This window comes from Muntiacus reevesi, chromosome 10 (genome assembly GCF_963930625.1).
Source record: "Muntiacus reevesi chromosome 10, mMunRee1.1, whole genome shotgun sequence".
In the NCBI taxonomy this organism is placed as follows: domain Eukaryota; kingdom Metazoa; phylum Chordata; class Mammalia; order Artiodactyla; family Cervidae; genus Muntiacus; species Muntiacus reevesi.
In genome coordinates, this window is record NC_089258.1 from 33,503,265 (window position 1) to 33,526,146 (window position 22,882).

The 22,882-nt window shown below is 48.1% G+C and overlaps 1 protein-coding gene across 4 annotated transcripts in view; it reads left to right on the top strand.

Annotated features, from left to right (window-relative positions):
- Positions 1 to 22,882, top strand: part of RGS3 (regulator of G protein signaling 3) — a 101,019-nt gene that overhangs the window by 42,178 nt on the left and 35,959 nt on the right. Inside the window, exon 11 of one of the 4 annotated variants that reach the window (XM_065946462.1) lies at positions 2,358 to 13,029. The exons of the other annotated variants lie outside the window; for them this stretch is intronic. Coding sequence (XP_065802534.1) covers positions 2,358 to 2,465 — 108 coding nt within the window. The 3' untranslated portion in view covers positions 2,466 to 13,029. Of the gene's footprint in view, positions 1 to 2,357; positions 13,030 to 22,882 lie in introns of those variants that run through there. 4 annotated transcript variants of the gene reach the window in all.

The following is a 22,882-nucleotide window of genomic DNA, read 5'->3' on the forward strand; positions in this document are numbered from 1 at the left end:
CCTGACTAGAGGAGCATGCCATTATTATTTTTTTTTAATGTCACTTCTTTGTTCTTTTTGGAACTGTTCCTCCTTGTGCGCAGACTGGAGATCTCTGCCTAAGCCACTCCTTGTCCCCCCAACTCCAGTGCTTTTCTGAGAAAAGACATTTTGCAAGGCAGCTCCCCGAATTCCCGTGCTGCCCCTTCTCAACCCTGTTCCTTTTAAGTGTTTGCTGACCCTTGGAACATGCTGATGCTCAAACATCTCAAGGAATGCAAACGTTCTTCCCCCACTTGCAAAACATAATACATGTGATATGCCCTGAACATGAGATGCTCCTGGGGAAGGACAGAGGGTACTGGAGGAAAGTGGATGTAGAGAACAGTCGCGAGGTGGGTGTACCGCTCCCTGCTGCGTGACCTTGGGCAACAGCTTCCCGCCGGGGCCTTGGTGGTCCCACCTGCACGCTGGCCAGGTGGTTCTTCCCAGCTCCTCAAGCTTTGTGACTCCCATGAAAGCTGAGGACCCGGGGTCGTCCAGTCTCCTTTAGAGAACTCTGCCCTGCAGATTTCTGCATCACTTGATTGCCTATGAAATGTGTGCCTCTAGGGGCCAGGTCTGCTCCCCTCGTGGTGGTGGGGAGGGGCGGCCGTAGGCTCTCTGTGCTGTGTCTGAGGGTAGCAGTGACCTGGGGGCTGCAGTGTGGGGGTCTGGGGCTCCCAGCTGGGACCAGGTGGACAAAAAGAGACAGGCAGCATTTCGACTGCGTCCCTTCTCCAGGGCTGCGTTCTTTCTCCGGCTCTCTCCTGGCTGACCGTGGCAGGTGGGAGGCTGCTCCAGGTGGGCCTTCAGGCTCCCTCTTGCTGTAGAAATGAGTGGCCAGCTTCCTCTCCTCTCCTAGCTACCTTCTTCTCACCACCCCGTTCTTCCTCGTCCGCACTCTTCACCCTTTCTTGCCTCATCATCTACCCTTGTGGGTAAACTACCTGTCTTCTCTCACCTGGGGTGACTTCTACTAAACTGCCTACCATGGGGAATGCTACCAAGCTAATCTGGAATAACTCACAGATGGCTGTTAAGGTTCTAAGCTGATGGGGAGAGACAGATACATATTGGGTTGGTTATTCAGTTGAATATAGAAATAAATGGCCTTCCCTGGTAGCTCAGCTGGTAAGGAATCTGCCTGCAATGTAGGAGACTCCAGTTTGATTCCTGGGTCAGAAAGTTACCCTGGAGAAAGGATAGGCTCCCCACTTCAGTATTCTTGGACTTTCCTGGCGGCACAGACAGTGAAGAATCCGCCTGCAGTGTGGGAGACCTGGGTTCGATCCCTGGGTCAGGAAGATCCCCTGGAGAAGGGAATGGCTACCCACTCCAGTATTCTGGCCTGGAGAATCCCCGTGGACAGAGGAGTCTGGCGGGCTACAGTCCATGGGGTTGCAAAGAATTGGACATGACTGAGCAACTAAGCAGGGCACAGCAGCATAGAAATAGGTGCCTGCTCTGGGCCAGACTCTAGTTTAGGTCCTTTGGGGTCCGTTGAGGGGAGCTCTTCGCTGCCCATTCATTGTCCACTCAGTGAACCTGCACTGGGCCCTTACCACATGCACAGCCCCAGGCAGGCCAATAGCATGCCTCTGAGGAAAGCAGGCTTTGGACTGAGCCGTCAGGGATGGGAGGGTGGGGTGCAGCACGTGCTGGCTCCGTCCGCTCAGGGGGCACCCTGACCTCAGTGCTGGGAGTGCACGGAAGAATCTGTCACCTTCTCTCCTTGGGAAGCTGCGGTCCAGTGGTGATGACAGATATGCCAGCCGCTGGTTCTAAAATAACATAGTGAGTGATACGGGAGATGTGAGTGCCTAACTGCTCTATGACCTCAGATGAGGCACCAAGCCTCTCTGAGACTCGGGTTTTTCATGAGTACAGTCAACGGATGAACTGGGTTCTCGTGAGGGCTAAACTCATGTAATGTGCTCAGCAAAGAGGCGTACAAGATGAACTCTGTGAATTATTATTAAAGGTACGTCTATATAGGAGATTCACCTAGTGGCCTTGTTTACTGAGGCTGAACGCTGCCACTTTGACCACATGTGACGACCGTTCCATATCACTTCCCGGTAGCCACCTGCCATATTCCTGGGACCAGGCAGGGAGACGGAGGCCTCCCGGGTCTGGTCTGGCTGTAAGACTTCTCCTAGCTGTGACACCAAGGTGCGTGCCACATGTCATCTCCACTGCAGCACCCAGAGATGGGGCCTTGGAGATGCCAGGGTCCGCGTGAGCACTGTAGGAAGGAGCAGGGGCAGGTCTTGGAGCCAGGCAGCCCTGGCCTGAGTCGACCGCGAAGCTAATTCCAGTTCTGTCTGGTTCCACAGAAACTCCACCCTTATGGCTCTCTCCAGCAGGAGATGGGGCTGGCCAACTCAACCAATGCTACCCAGGATAGAAGCTTTACCTCATCAGAACAGACTCTGATTGGCTGAGCAAACCCAAGGGCGGGACTCTGCTTCTGGCAACTTAACCCTTTCTTGGGCATCCCCTACCACAGAGTAACCTCACCTCAACTGGACCCAAACCGGAGGACCAAGATGTTGGGCCTAGGGTCATCTGAAGGGAGTGTCCCCACGGGTGTGTGTGGACTGGCATCAGAAGGACCGCAGTGGTGTCGGAGGCCCTGTGGGCAGATGCAGACTGGATCCAAAAGTCCCAAATGGAGAAGAACCAGAAGCTTATTCCCTACAAGGAAGAAGGAGGTGAAATAGCACATGGGCTTCCGGTGGTTCCAGCACCTGCCTTGGGGGCAGGGGGAGAGGTCGGGAGAGGTCAGCGCTGACGGAGAACAACAACGCCAAGATAGATGCCCGGCTGCCAGAAGATATCTCCACCCCTTCTCTCATTTGTCATCTGTACTCAAGCATTCATTCTTTCACTCGTTGGATATTTTGAGGGCATGTGCTTTATGCCAGACTCTGTGCTAGGAGCCTGAGATAACTGTGGAGAGTGAGATGGATGTGGTCTTTGCTCTCATCTTAGTACAGGAGTGAGCATTACATAAATGTTAACACACACACGCTTGCACACATGGTTACAAACTGTGATAATCTATGAAGGGAAAGAAAGGATTCTTTCAAGAGAGCATGTTGTGTAGATTGCTGTAGGGGCGGTGGAGGGGCAGGGGACAAGCCTGACTTTGAAGCCACGACCTGGAGGCCAGAAAGGAGTTAGCCAGTCAAGGACTCTGGAAGGAATGTTCCAGACGGACCGGAACAGCTTGTGAAGAGTGCCTGAGATAGGATAGGGGTGCGGCGTGCTGGAGGGATGGAGGCCAGGCCGCTGGAGCTTGAGTTTAGTTGCGGGGAAAGACCACCAGTGTGGGGACCAGGTGGTTCAGGGCGGTGGTGGTTCGTGTTTTACCAAGAGTTCAGGTCTGGGCACAGTGGGAAGCCATTGAAAACTTTTGAGAAAGGGAGCCACAGGGTCTCGGGGACCATTTCTAGAAGATGGTAGAACCTAAGGCGGGGGCTTCCTTAAGTCCTGCAGGTGAGGGGCAATGGCGACTTGCCCTGGAGGGGCGCTGGGGAGTTGGTTATGTGGATGTCCAGACCCTGGGGGTAGTGGAGGCTCGGATAAGAGTCTCCTGTCCTCCACCCTTCTCATCCTCCGCCATGTCTGACTTTCAGTGGATGCAAGTAAGGGTGAGGCCGTCCTCACAGAGCCCCTTCCTCGTGAGGCCTGGGTAGGGACCAGGGCTGAGTGCTGAGAATGTCCCCGGGAGCTGGCAGTAGTGGGCGCTTCTCCTGGCCAAGTTGGGAGCAGTGGGGCTTCTCCAGGCCTCAGCAGGGGTGGCCTGTGCTGTCTATCCATCCGGTGCTGAATGGTCTGATAGGAAACTGGAATCCAGCCCCTGGGAAGCTGACTGGGTTGCTTTCCGCGGAGCTTCCGAGACTCAGGGACCGGGGCTGAGTGTGGCTCAGCACCGCTAGGGGAGACCCATCCTGCTGTGAGGCTGATTGGTGACCTGCCAGGGGACAACGATGAGAGCTCAGCCTGCTCACTGCCTGCCGCACCTCCCGCTGTGGGCCAGCGTGGGGCAGCTTTCACACCCTCTGTCCAGACAAAGCTCACACACAAAGGGCATGTGTAGGAGCAGGGCCTTTTGCCTAGAAAGGAGGTCAGAGAGGCTGGGCTTCAGCTTAGGGAAGTCCCCTTGAACACTCGGTGCTGAGTCCTGTAAGATCCTCTCTGTGTTCTAGAGAGGGGGAGGGATCTTGTACTCTGCTGAATTTGCTCAGCTGCTTTGACTACCTGAACCTCAAGAAGGGTGGTCCAATAGAGAATTCTTCCCTTAGCCTCCCACCGATGGCCCTTCCCCCCAGCCTAGGAAAGATCAGACATGCGGTATCAGTAATCTACCAGGGGATCAGCCCGGTGCCCCACCCAGCAGGGGAACGGCCGGCCAGAGTGGGACAAGCAGTGTCTATCAGCTGAGACTCCGCCTGCAGGGTTAATTCTGAGAGGCCAAGCAGCTGGGTCTGCACAGACAGCAAGCCACATCATGTTTTCATTTGATTCCCTTACAAAATGACATTAAGGGGAGAGTGAGGCCCAGGAGAACCGCCTGTCTGGAAAGGCAGCCAGCTTTTCTCTTCTGGACCTGGGGACCTACCTCTGTCCACCACACAGGTGCAGAGGTTGGGAGCTCCGGTGGCAGGGCAACAGAGACTCTAAATGCGGCACCTGGCCCTGGGGATGGCGCTTTCCTCCGCGTGGCCCAACAAGCTGCTGCCGCTGCGGATGCAGACATCAGCTCCTGGAGGGCCCTTGTCTTCCTGGTGACTGTGGTGACCCACAGCGCCATTGCTGCTCTGCCTTTCAAATCGATGAGACAATTAATTTGGCTTCACGGGCTCGAGAAGATGAAATACGATCGGGTGGCCATTGCTGCTCAGCAGCCTGGTCCATCCCCAGCCGTCCAGGATGATGAATGCATCGAAATTGCCTTCGAGAGCCATAATCACGGGAAACACGGCCGAGCCCCTCCTTCCACACAAATCACTCTAAGAAGCTCACACAATGGTCTCTTTCCTGATGGCCCAATTGTCTTGCTGTGTGTCTGGGGACCTACCAGCTAGGAGCACGGGAGCACAACCATTTATTGTTGAAAAGGCCATCTGTGCGATTTGAATACAAAGTGACTCTTTAAATTCCCCGCCCCACCCCCTGCACATCCTTTGATCCCATTTTCTTGTTTTCTTTATTGTCTCACGCTCTGGGTCTGTTGAAACTCCCCGTCTCTGCTGCCTAGGTCCTTTGGCAGTTTGGGAATTGGGACCTGTTGGAAATAATGAAGACATTTATTTATGTATGACTTAAAAAAAAAAAATTCTTTATTTTAAATTCTTTTTCATAAGTTCTACCACCAAAGCTCTGTGTTTCTCATACATAGCACCTAGAGCGTTCTGCAAATTGAAGGCGCAGGCAATTTCACAATGTAGATGGGCGCCTCCAGTGAGAGCATGGGCATCAGAGATGTCAACTGGGATCCCCAGGCATTATCTCCCCTAGGCCTCCCAGCAGCCCTGTTTTATGGATGCGAGGGACTAAGACTCAGAGAGGTTAAGTGATTTATCCAAGGTCACACAGCTTCCCCTCTGTGGCTAGACCTGAGACTGGGCTAGTCCTCCGGCCAAGGCATTTCAACCTAATCCATTGCTCTTTCCAGATACAACGGTTTGCCTTGTAGGGGGTGGAAGTAAGAGAAATCAATTATCATCTTCAGGAAGAGTCAGGAGGGAAGATATCCTGCATGTAGAAGTTGTGGCCCTTTAAGCTCTAGTTGGAGTCCTTTAGGACTAATAAAATGAGATGTCTTATTCTCTACACACTAGAGAATAAACTTCAAGTTCATATGGCCCAGGGGTGGCCCAGGCTGACAAGATGAATAGCGTTATACAAGATTTGAAAAATCTGTTGTGAAAGACAAGGAGGAACTCCAGAAGACAGACACTCAGCAGTACTGGGATGGTTGGGTTACCCCCCTTTTCAGTCTGGCATTCAAGTGTCTGGCAACACAGTCTTGGAGTACCTGGTCTCTTGATGGAACAGTGGCTGAAGGCAGAAAAGGATAGGTTCAGCCCTTTGACCTCCGCCTGGTTAAGGGTGAGGTGAGAGCCTGCTCCAGGTTTGGGCCCAGATTTTGCTAGTTGACTGATTGCAAATCTCGACACTAAGTGCGTGTGTGCGTGCTCAGTCACTTCAGTCATGTCTGACTCTTTGCGACCCTATGGACTGTAGTCCCACCAGGCTCCTCTGTCCATGGGATTCTCCTGGCAAGAATAGTAGAGTGGGTTGCTGTCCTTCCTCCTAGGGGATCTTCCCAACCCAGGGATCGAACCCAAATCTCCTGCATTGCAGGATTCTTTCCTGCCGAGCCACCAGGGAAGCCCCAATACTAAGTAACTGGGTGTCAAATGGACTAGATTTCAGATATTCTCCACGCCACCCCCCCACAGCTCCCTCTCCCCCACCAAAATTGTTTTCCAGTCTCTCCAGCTTTCCTGCCTCCCCTTGTTGCTGCCCATCTGGCTGCAGAAAGATCATCCTCTTCCCCACCTTCCTCTTGGCCTCAGCCATCTTGCTATCTTTTTTTGTTGCTATTCTTAAAGAAGATCGCACAACCTTGCCCTCTGTCTTGACCTTATCTTTATTCTAGCCTTTCTCCGAATAGGGCCACCATCCTCCAAATTGTTCCTAGATCCTCAGTTTAAGGATAGAATAATAACAGTAAGTACTTTATAAGTGAGCGCTTAAGACTGTGAGCCTGGAGCAGTGCCAAGCTCTTCACCTACATCTTCTCTCTTAATCCTCACTACAGCCTCTTGAAGTTCTTTGTCATCTTTACACATTTACTCTCACTATACCCAGTAGGTAGATAAGGATGCTGAGTCTTTGAGGAGAAACTTGCCCAAGGTCACCAGTGGGTGGCTATGGTCGGAACCTGGGGGGCCCAGCCCCAGAGCACTGACTCTGGATTTCTCTGTTCTACTACTTTGCAGCAACCACAGACCATCAAAGCCGGGGAGTCTGAGTAGTTCAACTCCCTGCTTCAAGACCATCCGGGAAGGCCATGGTCCCACCCCGGCTCTCTCCCTAGTTGCTCTGCCCTCCTGCTTTGAGCCCATAGCCCAGCCATTTTGAATTATATCCCTTCTCTAAATTCCCCATGCATGTTCCTCTTTAGGCTGTTTCTCCTGTCTGATGTTGGTTGCCCTCCTCTGCTATTCCAGCCACATACAGTCCTCAGGCTTCAAGGCTCCCTGGCTTGCATCAAAAGTCCCTGCTTCCCCATCTGTGCTCCATAGTATTTTGTTCATCTTTAGCACAGTGTGTCAGGCAGATGTGTCTCCCCTGCAAGACCATGGGCTTCTTAGGGAGCCAGACAGCCGCATCCACCCTTCTCCCAGGCAGGGTCCCGGTCTCTCTTGCGGCATCTCCCTTGTCACCCTCACTGCTCTCCTCTCCCCTCCTTCTAGAGGTCAGCATATGGGCTCTGCATATTTTGAGATATTTTAATAACATCTGACTATCATAAGTATTCTCGTAAGGTTGAGATATTAATGTTGCCTTAATCTTCCCGAGGCCTGATGGTGTGTGTACTGCTGTGTGGCGCTTGCATTTGTTTGACAAACAATCTATTTTTATACTTATAAATTAGCTCTCTGTGCAGGGTTAAGTTATTTAAATAAACTTGCGTATGGTCTGTAGTGGGGGTCATAGTGTATTTATTTCTGACTCTGTTAAGCCTGATTCTTGGTAGGTACTCACTGGATGTTGTAGAATTAGATTACGGTTCAAGCCTGTCACAGTCTAGAATCTAGATGAGGAAACTGAGGCTCAAAAAGGGGAAGTGAACTGGCCAGGTACATGGGACAAGGTGGTGGCAGAGCTAGGACTTGACTCAGGTCGGCTGACTTTCTTGGCTCAAAGCGTTTTCCATTTCACTTCAGTTTTGTAAGACCAGAGCCTGGTTCCCCGCTTGGTCTTAAGCAATCTAGTCTGGCCAGATTAACTTCAGGGTTGTGAATGCCTCATATCCATACTGACTCATCAGGGAAGGAGACCTGATGGGAACCGCTCCTATGGTCCTCTCTCCTGGGTTTGTGGAGCACCCCTCTCACTGAGCTTCTGGCCCTCAGAGAAAATCAGAGTAGGATTCTGAAGATCTTGGTTCAGATCCTGATTTTGCTTGTAACTCTCTGTGTGGCTTTGGGCAAATTACTTCACCTCTCTGATCATTTGTTTCTTTTCCAAGAGAAATGAGGGTGTTGAATTTAGGTGATCTCCAGGAGTCATCTCCAAAGCCCCAGGGCTCTAACAAGAGGTTAAAAGAAAAAAGAAATCAGGCATTTTGGTCTTCATATTGACACACGTGTGTGTGAATATATGCAAATGTTGTTGTTGTTGTTTAGTTGCTAAGTCATGTCCAACTCTTTTGCAACGCCATAGACTGTAACCTGCCAGGCTCCTCTGTCCATGGGATTCTCCAGGTAAGAATACTGGAGTGAGATGCCATTTCCTTCTCCAGGGGATCTTCCTGACCCACTTGGCAGGTGGATTCTTTACCATTGAACCACTTGGAATGCCCATATGCAAGTGTTGGACATGGTTAATATTCATCATGTACTTGAGTCAAATAAATATATCAGTGGATCTTATACAGGAAGAGGTCCTCATCTCAGAACTCAAATTATAAGCACAGCCCTGCCTCCTCCCAACCAAATGTGCCTCCTTCCAGGCTTGCTTCCGGGAAGACAGCACAATAGCTTTCAAGCTCAGAAACTTCTCCCATTCCTTCCTTTTTCCTGCTCACTGGACCCTTGTTTTAATATCATGTATATAAGGATACACATATGTTCTTTAATCTCTCTAACTCCTGGTCAGTGCATACAGCTAACTTTCAGTGAAAGTTGTAAGAGTCGGTGTGTAATGCCTGCAGTTTCTAGTGTGGTCAGAAGTCTCCGTTAGACTTCCCCAGAAGTTGCCACTGACTCACTGCCTTTGATGTGTACCTTCTTTGGCTCAAACACTACTTAGAGTAAATTTTCTCAGTGTCTTTTAAATGTCAGTGGTTTTCCATTTTGGTTAAATTCTATCACAGTTATCAGTTCAGTTCAGTTGCTCAGTCATGTCTGACTCTTTGCGACCCCATGAATCGCAGCACGCCAGGCCTCCCTGTCCATCACCAACTCCCGGAGTTTACTCAAACTCATGTTCATCGAGTTGGTGATGCCATCCAGCCATCTCATCTTCTGTCATCCCCTTCTCTTCCTGCCCCCAGTCCCTCCCAGCATCAGGGTCTTTTCCAATGAGTCAACTCTTCGCATAGGTTTCTGCTATTTCTCCTTGTGAGAGAACATTAAATGTTTAGTAGGCTAGCATAGGGAGCTATGCTATACCATTTATAACACAATTTTCAATGGGAAAATGCTTTCTGAGACCCACCGTCAACTCTCAGATGAACTTTAGGAATATAGCTCCACACACACCCAACAATAGAGAATGCAATATTTATTTCATGAATGACTAGAATTTTGATAGAACCACAGACTCTTTGAGTATGGAACTGAAAAGGCTACCTCTCCCCCAGTGGGGTTCATCGATTAACAAGCTGATTTGTAGAGATCAAGAGAAGAAAACGGTAAGAACTCCCGGCCAGCGTCGTGCGGTTGGTGCTAGAGGTGGAACTGGGACCCTCCCCCCAGCACTCCTCTTTGGGGACACTCAGGAGCCTGACGGGCTGGGGATAGGGAGGGGCACAGATTGTCTTAGAGACGGTCATCATCTCACTCAGCTGTGCCGTCTTGGGAAAAGTAAGTCACCGCTTTGAGCTGTAATGGAAATAGTGAGAAGTGGCCCGGCTAACGGCTGGGGAGAGGTTGTCTAGTCGACTGGCTTGTCTGTAAATTCCCTCCACATTCTGGCTGGAGTGGAATGAATGGGGCAGCTGTGTTTTACCTGGAGCTCTGAGCAGGACAGGGCTGGCGGAGATGTTCCCTGTTCTAAAAATAGCAGTGGGAACGGAGGGGAAGGGGAGGGGGCTCCTTCGGGACCTGGGTGGGACGCCTCACCCCCTTCCTCTTCCTGCTGGGCCCCCTGCGAGGAAGCGCGCCATGGATTGAAAGGATTTAGACCTGGGAGGGTCCTGGAGCCATCAGCGCTCACAGCCCCTCCTCAGACAGAAGAGAAGGCCCGGAAGTGGGGAAAGGACTGGCCAGCCGGCTGGGGTCCCGGGAGACGGTCACAGATGGCGAGCTGTTTCCCCGCTGCGTTTACCAGGGTGGAGCAGGCCAGGCGAGGTTTTCTCTCCCTGCCTTTGGGAGCGCACAGGGCCTGGGAACCCCTGGGGCGGATGTGCTCCGGCTTCCTGATTGTCGCCCAGCAGGCGAGGAGTCCCCGCTTAGTCTGCCCTGAGCCCTGACCTCAGCCCTGGCCTGCCAGCGCCACACCCTCCCTGAGCTGCTGTCCCCCCGCTTGCTGACCTGTCCTTGTGTCGGCCCCCAGGCTGTCTGCAGGGAGGGAGGGCCCGCACAGAGCCAGCCTGGAGGACGGAGGGCCTGCCCATCCCCAGGAACCGACAGGAGCAGCTCACGTAGAGGCAGGGTCTGAGTGAGGGGTGGGCAGGCCAGGGTTCAGATCCCAGCTCTGCTCCTCACCAGCTGTGGGATTACTGGAAGGTCGCCCAGCCTCTGTCAGACGAGAGGACATGTCTCTCACTGGTTCTCCTGAGGACTAAGGGGAATGGTCTGTGCAAAGTGCCTGGCATGTAATAGGTATGTTCAGCCATGCATACCCGTGGGTTCTGCTTCCATAGACTTAACTAACCCCAGACAGGAAAAAAAAAAAAATCCAGAAATTTCCAAAAAGCAAAAGTTGAATTTGCTGAGCTGGCAACTATTTACATAGTATGTGTGTGTGCTAAGTCACTTCAGTCGTGTCTGACTCTGTGACCCTATGAAATATAGCCCACCAGGCTCCTCTGTCCATGGGATTCTCCAGGCAAGAATACTGACGTGGGTTGCCATGCCCTTCTCCAGGGGATCTTCCCGACCCAGGGATCAAACCTGCATCTCCTAAGTCTCCTGCATTTGTAGGCAGGTTTTTTTTTTTTTTTTAATCACTAGCACCACCTGGGAAGTCCCATTTATACAATATTTCCATTGCATTTAAAGTGATTTACATGGCATTTACAGGGGCTACAGTACATGGGGTCGCCAAAAGTCAGACACAACTGAATGAGTTTCACCTAATCACTTAGTATTTTAAGTAATCTAGAGATGATTTAAAGTATGTGGGAGGATGTGTGTAGGTTCTATGCAAATATTGATCCTATGCCATTTTGTATAAGGGACTTGCATTCCTGGATTTTGGTATCAGCTGGGGTTCCATGGATACTGAGGAACAACTGTAGTTAGTAATGGTAGCTGTTGTTGCTAGATCAAGTGTAAATGTGTGCTTGACTCTGCAACCCCCTTCCTTGGGTCCTTCATCCATGGAGGCATGGCAAATGTGGGGATTTTTTGTTAAATGCAGTTGACTTTTGTTGTATCGTTACCAAAGTAATTCATGTTTACTATGAAGAAAATATTTAATACAGTTGAACCAGGAGAAGGAAATGAAACTCACCCTTAATCCCAACACCCAGAGATAACCACTGTTAACATTTTAGGGTGTATGTATCCTGTTGGGCATTTGTTTATACACACATATATCTTATTTGCAAATTAGCATTGCTAGTGCACACAATTTTCTGACTTGTTTTTTTCCCACTTAGCAGTGTAACATCAATAAACGTTCTTCTACAACATAATTTTTAGTGCCTACAGAGTATTTCATTGTGTAGATGAAACAGGTTTTGTTTTTTTAAAATCTCCATTAGGTTTACATAGTTTAGGTTGTTGCCAATATTTCATTGTTATAAAAACCTGAGATAAAAATCTGTAGATTTAGCCTCAGTATCCAGTGTATCTTTGACCCCCCACAAATATTTGTTGATGTATGAACATTTTGTTAGAATAAACTCCTGGTAGTAGAATTTCCAGGTGACGGGATATATATCTGTAAAGAAGGTTCTTGATACCTACTGCCAAATGACTCTCCAGAATGAATGTACCAATTTATAATTCCACTTCAGATTGAGCAATTAATCCTACTTAACCCCAGACTGTTCTTTTTTAACATGGATATTCTAGCTTCCTGGGAAATCCCTCAGTCCCAAGCAAATTGAGATAGTCTGGGTAGGAGACCATTCTCCCCACACACTCACCAACAATGTGCCTTGTTACATTTCTTAGTAGGTTCCTTTCTTTGATTACTAGAGATGCTGAATATTTATATGCCTTTTTAGTTATTTACGCTGCCTCTTTTGTGAGTGGCTTGGTCAAATATTTTGCCCATTTTTCTGTTGGGCTGTTTATAGTTTATTAACTCACAAAAGCTCTTTATATAAGGAGGATATTTGTATGTTATCTTTTTATTTTTTATTATTTTAAAACTATAGATGTTTCTGCTTTATAGGTAGTCATGTCTGTAAACTGCTTTGTACCAGCTTTATTGAGGTATTATTCACATGTCATACAATTCATCCATTTAAAGTGTACAACTCTATCGTCTTTTAGGATAGTCACAGACTGGAGCAGCCATCACCACAGTCAACGTTAGGGCATTTTCATTATTTCCAAAAGAAACCATACCCCTTGGTTGTCACCCACCCATTCCCCCATCTCCCCCATCCCTATGCAACCGCCCATCTGCTTTCTGTCTCTATAGATTCATTCTGGACATTTCCTGTAAATGGAACCATGTAATATTAGGTCTTTTGTGACTGACTTTCTTCATGTGGCATGAGGTTTTCAAGGTTTATCCATGTTGTAGCATGTATCAGGACTTCACTCCTCTTAATGATGGAATAACATTCTGTTGTAATGCGTGTTTTATTTATTCAGTCATCTGTTGATGAACAGTTGGATTGTTTCCACCTTTGGGCTATTATGAATAATGCTGCCATAAGTGTGTAGAAGTTTTTGTGTGGACATATATTTTCATTTATTTCAAGTATGTACCTTAGAGTGGAGTCCCTGGATCAAATGATGACTCTTTGTTTAACTTTGAGGAACTGCTAGACTTTGTTTAACTTTGAGGAACTGCTAGACTTTTCTGAAGTCGCTTCATGATTTTACCTTCCCACCATCAGTATGTAAGGATTTCTCCACATCGTCTCTAATATTTCTTATTTTCCTGTTTTTTAAATCATAGCCATCCTAGTGGGTGTGAAATTGTATCTCATAGTGGTTTTAAATTATGTTTTTCTGATGATTAATATCATATACATAAATTAAAAAAATTTTTTTGCCTTTAGTTTTGTGGTATCCATCTCAGGCTCGGGATTATACAACATTCATGTCCCCCTGCATTTGAAATTTATGGCTTGTTTTTCAGCTTTTAACACTTAGTCTCTTCTTGCTATTCTTTGGAACTCTGCATTCATACTTGGAATTTACTTTGGTATATAGTATGAGCAAGAACATTTTTCATTTTTTCCAAGCAGTGGTTTGCTCCAGTGCTTGTACATTATGTTCGGATAAGTATCCTCTCATTACTCTTCTTTAAAAAATCCTATTCTCACATATTTATCCTTTCAAATGAAATTCAGTGTAATTTTGTTCAGTCCCCACCTCCTCCCTGTGTCTCCCCCAAAATCTCCCTGAGATTTTCATTGTAATTATATTTTAAAATACACATCAAATTTGGGATTAAAATATACACACTGTCATATATAAAATAGATAGCTAGCAAGGACCTACTATATAACTCTTTACTTAATATCTTGTAATAACCTAAAATGAAAAAGAGTCTAAAAAAGCATGTATATACACATATACACACACTCATACATATAAAACTGAATCACTTTGCTGTATATCTGAAACTAGCACGCCATTGTAAATCAATTCTATTTTAATAAAAAATTAAAAAAATTCACATCAGGAGAAAAAAACTATCAAAAAGGGGAGTATCGAAGTCTGTAAAATACTATTTTCCCATCAAAGAATCTGATTACCGCTCTTTGTTTAAGCAAATCTTCTTTTAAAGTTTCAAAAGAAAAGTTTTGGGAAAAAAAATTTCCATGTTGGTTTTGTACATTTGTCCTTAAACTTATTTGAAACTATTTGTTTATTTATATATTACAAACGGGAATATTTATATATATTCCTTGATGATATGCTTGTGTAATACTTAATACAGATAAATCCTAAACTTTTACTGAGCTGAATAAAATAAAGAAAATCTCCCAATTGATAGCTACTGCTGTAAGTTTGCTGTGTTCCTCCAAATATTTTTCATACACCTATGTAGACATATGCTATTTTATTTTTACTAGGTGGTATCATACAAAAGTTTCTGTAACTCATTTTTTAAAGCTTAGTGTGTGTGAATGATAAATGGCTTCAGTTGTGTCTGACTCTTTGCGACCCCATGGACTGTAGCCCGCCAGGCTCCCCTATCCATGGGGATTCTCCAGGCGAGAATACTGGAGTGGGTTGCCATGCCTTCCGCCAACGGATCTTCCCAACCCAGGGATCGAACCCGCATGTCCTATGTCTCCTACATCGGCAGGCAGATTCTTTACCACTAGTGTCATTTTAATTCGCAATTATTTGATTATTAGTGAGGTTGGGCTTCTCTTTATTTGTCATTCATATTTCTTCTTCTTTGGCTCATCAGTTAATATCATTTGCCCACGTTTCTACTGGGGCAGTTGTTTTATTTATAATATTAGAATATAACCATGTGCTTATTATGTAGGTTACAAATATGTTTTCTGGTTTATCATTTGTCTTTTAACTTTATTTATACTCTTTTTTTTTTTGTCATTCAGAAGTTAACATTTTTAAATAATCAAGTATTTTTGTAGTCAACTCTGTTTTTTGATCATAGGGGGCTGTGCTTGCTGAGACCATTCCTCTCCGAAATTATAACGAATATTCTCCTATATCTTTTTCAAGTACTTTTAACCTTTTACGTTTCACCTTCATATTTTAATTTATCTGCACTTAATCTAGTACATGGTGTCAGATGGAACTCTTATTAATTTTTTTCCCCAAGAGTTGACCAGTTTTTTCAAACCTATTTTAGAGTTATTCTTCCTTACTCACCTATCATAGACCAAATGTCCACACATTAGTGGGTTGACTTCTAAATTCTTGTTCCCCTCATTAATCCATCTAGTCCTACAACAGATTGAAACTTCATCACTGTAGCTTCATAGTATGTTTTAGTAGTATTAAATATCCCAAGGCTAACATCTCATTGGGCTTTTCTGGTGACTCAGCTGGTAAAGAATCTGCCTGCAATGCAGGAAACCCAGGTTCAATTTCTGGGTCAGGAAGATCCCCTGGAGAAGGGAATGGCTACTCACTCCAGTATTTTTGCCTGGAGAATTCCATGGACAGAAGAGCCTGGAAGGCTACAGTCTATGGGGCTACAAAGAGTTGGACATGCCTGAGTGACTAACGCTTTCACTTTTCAACCTCTCATTATTCCTCTGTAAAATTTTCTTGGAAGTTATATGTTGTATTAGTCAACTCAGTCGTGACCGACTCTTTGTGACCCCATGGACTGTAGCATGCCAGACTCCTTTGGTAATTTTACCCAAATCTTTTTCACAAGCATGTTCTACTATGGAGAATGACATCAGATCTACAAGAGTGTGTCCTCATGTCCTGCAACCCACGTCAGCTGACACATCAGCTGACCCATACTTCTCTTTGCTTTTTTCCTCCATGACTCCTAAGTATTGCTGAAATCATCTGAAATTGTAGTTTTTGATTGTTACTATTCTTAAACATTAGTTCTATTACATTTTAGAAATCATTTACTTAAGATTGCATTTAACTTCTCAGTTACATTATACGTAGTTAAATGTCTAAATGCTTCTGGCTTCATTGCTTGCTGGTCTCTTGTATTCGACAACATCTTATTCTTGACTTCTGGATTTTGATTCATTTTGGCCTGGAGAGCTTTCTTGGATAAATTCTTCAGAAAAGATCTGTAGGTGGCATACGTTCTTAGTCTTTGTTAAGTCTGAAAATATTTGCCCTCATGTTTGAGTCATCTTTTCCTGAGTAGCGAATTCCATGTTAACAGTCTTTCCCTAGACCCTGAGAGAAAGGCTCTATTGTCCCCACATTTGGTGTTGTTAAGAAGTTCAGTACTCACCTGAATCTCTGAAGTCTCTGTATGGAAGCAAGCAGGATTTCTCTTTCTACTCTTTGGAATTTATAAACTTCACCAGATTATTTCTAGCTGTTTGTCCTCTTTTGGGTAATTTTTCCTGGTACTCACTAGGTAAGTCCTTTCAGCCAAAAGACCCAAGTCTTTCCTTAGTTCAGGGAAATTTTCTACTAATTTTTGGAATAATTTATTCTCTATGTTTTTAAAAAATATATTTACTTATTTTATTTATTAATATTTATTTGTCTGCGTCCAGTCTTAGTTGTGACATGCAGGATCTTTTGGTTGTCGCGTGAGAACTCTTAGCTGCAGCTTGTGGGATCTAGTTCCCTGAGCAATTGAACCCAGGCCCCCTGCACTGGCAGCATGGAGTCTTAGCCACTGGAACACCAGGGAAGTCTGTATTTTCTATGTTTTAAAATTTTCTCTTTCTGGATTTCCTATTGCAAATAGTAATAATACCACCTAATAGTTATCAGATGTGCTTTCCTTTTGCTATAATATTAACCTGCTTAACACCATTGTTATTATTCCCATTTTATAGCTGAAGACACAAAGGAGCAGAGAGGTTAAACAGACTGTGTGCACGGTCTCACAGCTAGGAGGCCATGATCCAAACCTAGGCAGCTGGCTTCAGAACCTGTGTTCTTAGCTACTACGCGATACTCTCTGCTGGTCAAAACCAGCCTCTGGACTCGCCCCCGACGCTGACCTCAACAAACCTTCCGTGAAAATTTGAGTGTTGACAGCGAGGGACTCTATAAGCAGTGGGAGATAGTACAGGGATGCTAGAACGATGGAGTTGAAAGAGAGTGGGGAACTGAGCATCAGAAGGGAGCCAAGATCACCGGAGGTTCTCCAATGAACTCAGAGCCGAGGCTCTTGCTCTCCCCACTCTTCCCCGCTGTTCAAGCACGCTGCTTAGGTCTCATCCCTGTCCCTGGGACTACTGCGTGGTAGTATTGGATCTTCCAGTTCCTATTCCTCTCCCTTTAGTCACCTCTCTAAACGGCAGCCAAGATGACCCTTCCTATAGGGCAAGCCTGGTCACTGTTTCACTGCTGAATGTTTGCTGAATGACTGCATGAATGAAAAATAATTCCAGAGTAGCTGTTGTATGTCAGACGCTGTGCTCAATACTGGTGACTCGGCACTCGTTAGTCAATCTTCCAGTTGCCAGTGACAAGAACCCAATTCAAATTAACTTCAGCCCAGAAATGGAATTTGTTGGATTCAGGAGGGTAGCCTTCAGGCATAGCTGGGTTGAGGACCTTGGGCAATATCACCAGAACTGGCATTCTTCACTCCGTCTCTGGACTCTACCTGTTTACGTGTTGGCCCACTCCCTTAGTGAGGGCAGGTAGTTGCCACAAGTACCAGGGTGATGGCCTTACAGTGTGATGCCCTCGATCATTTCAACAGTATTCCTGGGTCTGAGTCTTAGTGGTTCAAGCTGGATCATGTGCCTCTCCCAGTCGCTGAAGACTATAGGATGGGATAGAGTGCTTGACCAAGGGCTGAGTCACATGGCCATCCCTGGAGCGGGAGGTGGGTCAGTTTCATGTGAATCACCTGTTCTGAGAGTGAGGGAAGGACAGGTAGTTTCTCAGATGGTAAAGAAGGGCAGCTGGAAGTTGGTCAGGCAGAGTCCCAGATGGCCTCCACTTTGTGCTTCATCAACCAACAGAGTTCCCATCTCCACAGAGCTAGTTCATAGTCTGATGTGGTGGAGGACAACTGGGGGAAAGACAGACACCAACCAAGTATGAAAAATATGTAAGGAAAAGATGACATTTATAACAAAAGGCCCAGTGCAGGTGGTAGGACCATGAGGCAAGGGGCAGGAGGGAGGTGGAGGCAAGATCATTCTGGGTGAGGACGGTAAGGCAGACCAGTGTGCCTGAAAGCGTGAGGGAGGGGAATGGAGCCGGAGATGAGGATGAGGCTGGAGGAGCCTGAAAGGCTGTGTAAGGGGTCTGAGCTTTATCCCAGGGCACTGGGAGCTGTGTGTTCGACGCGTGTCATGGAAAGCTTGCAGCCTTGTTGCGGAGAATGCTGTGGAGGATGGCAAGGTGGGAGGCTGGGAGCATTGAGGAGGCTGTCGGCCTCACCTTGGGAAGAGGTGCTGGTAGGCAGCAGGGATGAAGAGAGGTGAGAGCTCCGCATGGGGCGGAGGAAGCAGGATCTGCGAGATTTGGGGATTCGTTGGGTGGAGAGAAAGTTTGGGAGAGGGATGACGCCCATGCATCTGGTTTAGGCAAATAGGTGATTGGTGGTTCCATTCTCTGAGCTGGGAGCCCCAGAGAGGAAGCTGCTCAGGTGACAGGATCGTGAGTCCCCTGCAGGTCTGAGTGCCTGTTATAGAGGCCTAGTTAGTGAGTTCTCGTAGAAACGGCATCGTTTCCACCAGGGCTTCTTAAATCACCTGCAGTGAAGAGCCTTGTACTTACTTAAAACTTGCACTGAGTAGGATCTCTCATGCTGGTTTGACAGCACCCAACCCAGCCTTTTACCGCTTCGATCCGACCAGTCCACGGTCTTGTACTTGGATGTCACGGCCATGTCAAGTTGCTACAGAAGTTTCCAAACTTTGTTGCTTATCTTATCATAAACCAGTAACAAGCAGCTCATGGACCAGTGCATTCTGCAGACTGCATGCTGGGTGGCTCTGGTCTCATTCAACCCCTGTACCCATTTTAGAGACAGGGAAATTGAGACCCAAAGAGGGAACTGGCCTTGCCCCAGGTCTTGCATTAAACAGCAGCATTTCAGGCCAGTCTTTCAACTGCTGACCCTCTGTTTTGGTAATCTGGCTTTAGGCCTAACAGTCCAAACAAGTGCTGAACTTGGGGGAGTCCGAGGATTAACGATGTTTAGCAGCCAAGATCACAGAGTTGGCCTCCAAGTCTGTGCCGAACACTTCCCAGGAATTCCAGTGGTCAAGATGACCTGACCCTGGAACTGGCACAAGCCCAGTGGGTCTAGGATTCCTTCCCAAAGCCTGAAATCCCAGGCGGACGAGTGGCCTGTTGGACTGGAGCCAGGAAAGAAGATAGTGGTGGCTTTTGGCCATCTCGTGCTGCTGTAGCCACCCAAGGTCAGGCTGATGCCGCTGAGGTGACTGCCATGCGTGCCCTGGGCTGGAGGCAGAAGCCGGCCGGCCACAGTTCCAAGGAGCAGCTCTGCTGGGGGCCTTTGGACCCCTGGCTTCTGCTGCACGCGGGCTTCCCCCTCGCTGTGGTTGGGAGATGCAGGTCCTGTGAGCAGACTGGAGAGTGACCTTGCTGCCTGAAGTTGCTGAGGAAGAGGCGGACAGCAAGAGCAGAGACATTTGGGGAACACGAGTCAGGGCAGGACACACGGCTTAGGAGCATGCTCCTTGGCGCCATGCTGTCATTTTTGCCATTGCTTTTGCCATGTAACCTTTCTGCCTTTAGTTTTCCCATCTGTAGGATGGGAATAAAGATAGCTTGTTGCTCATAAATGTTAGTGATTATCAGCTGTTAGTTGAACCAGACACCGTGTTAGGCCTTCATCTATTTGACCCTCAACAGCTATTTTTGCATTTTACATTACTCTCTTCACCAACCCACTCCAGATCAATTCTGTCCTTCAACAGATGATTACAGCAACAATGACGATACAACAGTAGCGATAGCTCTTATTTATCGAGTGCCAGGCATTCCACGTGCACTACCTCACTCCTCCTCCCACAGGGCCTACTGAGGCGGCAGTAATAGCCCCATTTTACAGATTAGGAAACCGAGACTCAGAGACATTCAAGTGACTTGCCCAAGATGACTCACACTCAAATTTTGGGGGGCTGCAAAGTCTATGCTCTTTCTAAATACCCCTGCCAGAACCTAATCCTTTAGGGAGAGGAGCTTGTGGGGCCTGGGACTGACTTTGAAGGGGAGGAGTGGACCCAGGGGGCTACTGGACACCCATCTCCAGCCTCTTTTTAGGGATGGAAGACTGAGACCCGTAACAGGGAAGGGACCTGCCCTGGGCTCTGCAGACTGCAGTCCAGAACTCCCTGTGGATTTGAACCTGAGGATGGATGCTTGCTCTGTCCTGCCCCAGCCCCCCACTTGCAGCATGTGCCCCCGAGAACAAGGCAAGGGCCCCCAGGAAGAGCCAGGAGCATGCCCTTAGCAAGCGGTAGGAGAGTGTGTCCTCTGCCCTGGCGTTAGGTCAGAGAGGCCAGAACTTGGCAGCACAGTTCCTGTTGGAAGTGTCAGCACCAAGGTCACCTGTGCCCGCCCTCCAAGTCAGAACCCAGGAGCAGGCTACTCCTCTGTCTGTGCCCAGAGTTCCAAGCACATCATAAGGATTCAGTCGTTATTGAAATAATCAGTGTCTCTTGGCCCACTCTTCTGTGGGGATGGCCTTTGTGCATGGAGACTTGTAGACCCCCAGACCAAGGCTCTGAGACCCAAAGAGTCAAAGGCCCAGAACTCCCTAAGTGGGTTAGCAAATTCAGAGCTTGGACTGGAGGGGCATATACAGATATTCCACCGTTTCCCAGGGCAGCCCAGGGCCATCAGTCTCTTCTGTCGCAGGTTGAAGGAGGGGCAGGGTTCTGTAGAAAGTGGGGCCTCTGCGTCCGGGCCCCAGCTTCCAATACTCCCGTCACCGATGACACAGGCCTGGCCCCTTCATTTCCAAGGAAGTGAAAGCCTGAGCCACTGCTGGAGGGGACTGGGAGTGGTCTTAGTCTGTCACCCGCTCTGGAATTCCTGGGGTCCCGCCTCCCTTGGCTTGGTGCCCTGTTTTCTGCCGTAGTGACGTCACTCTCCTCCCCACCCTGGAATAAAATCCCAGTGGACTTTGCATCAGAAGCCAGGACGGGAAAGCTCATTAAATAACTTTTGGCAGGTACCATCTTGTTTTTTTTTTTTTTTTTTGACGAAGGTATTGCCAAGGCCCCGCTTCCCCCAGGTGGAGTCTGTGTGGGGAAGGAAGGTGGGTGGGTTTCCATCTGCGCGAGGCTCAGGACAGGGTCTTGCAAACACAGTTCCGGGTGTCCCAGGCTTAACACAGAGGAGGCAGTGAGGGAATACAGCGGGAGGGAGCCGTGCCGTGGTCCGAGTGCAGGGCAGCGCCTTGGCCAGGGCGTCCGGGCCGTATCCTGCTGCTGCACCTCCCAAGGGGCCTCCCTGGAGCCGATGGGTGCTGCCCCTCTTAAAATGGGAGGTGCACAGTCACTAGCTCCCTGCTAACTCTCCCTGGTCCTAGCCCTGGCAGCTGCTGCCAGCTTGTCTGAACAGCCAGACGTTTGCCTATATGGTCGGGCTGTGTAGCCAGCAGGCTTCTCGGTACGTGGCCAGAGGGCTCTGTTCCATGGGCCGCCTTGTGCAGTGGTGCAGAGCACAGTGGATTGGGTTCGATCCGTGGCTCTGTACTTACTGGTGACCTTAAACAAGTTTAATCGTCTCTTTGCCTCTGTTTACCTCTCCGTAAAATGGGGATGGGCTTCCTGGGTAGCTTAGTGGTAAAGAATCTGCCTGCCAATTCAGGAGACACAGGTTCCATTCCTGGTTCGGGAAGATCCCCTGGAGGAGGGCATGGCAACCCACTCTAGTATTCTTGCCTGGAGAATCCCCATGGACAGAGGAGCCCGGCGGGCTACAGTCTATGAGGTCGCAACAGAGGTGAACATGACTGAGCGCCTAAATGACAAAAGCTAAATGGGGACACTAGGCATCATAGCTAACAGGGTTATGACGATTTCATGAGTCAGTATTGGGGAAGTGCTTTGCACAGTGCTGACACAACCCAAGTGTCAAATAGGTGTTTGTTACATAAAATATGGAGATCCGTGAATGGGGCCCAGGCTCTGAGGACCCAGGTACTGACCCTGTGGGCCACCTGGATCTCGGTTTTCCCTAGATCCTCCTGTACTGAACAGCACCATCATTTATGTATGTCTGAGGGTTCCAGTGGTCACGTATGGATGTGAGAGGTGGACTATAAAGAAAGTTGAGCGCAGAAGAATTGATGCTTTTGAACTGTGGTGTTGGAGAAGACTCTTGAGAGTCCCTTGGACTGCAAGGAGATCCAACCAGTCCATCCTGAAGGAAATCAGTCCTGGGTGTTCATTGGAAGGACTGATGTTGCAGCTGAAACTCCAATATTTTGGCCACTTGATGAGAAGAGGTGACTCATTGGAAAAGACCCGATGCTGGGAAAGATTGAGGGCAGGAGGAGAAGGGGATGACGGAGGATGAGATGGTTGGTTGGCATCACTGACTCCATGGACATGGGTTTGGGTAGACTCTGGGAGTTGGTGATGGACAGAGGGGCCTGGCGTGCTGCGGTTCATGGGGTCGCAAAGAGTCAGACACGACTGAGTGACCGAACTGAACTGAACTGAGAGGCACTGGAATGCAACAGAAGAAGCGCTGGACTGGGTGTTGGCAAGCTCTGGTCCCGGCCCTGTCACTCACTTGCTCTGTTTCCTTGGGAAAGTCCCTTACCCTCTCTGAGCCTCAGCTTCACTGGCTATAAAAAGGGAATAGGAGTGAAAGATCTCCAGGGGTCCTTCTGGTTTAGGTGGCCTGACTGACAGTGACTGTCTCATCCTGCCCAGGCTGTTCACAGGGAGGGG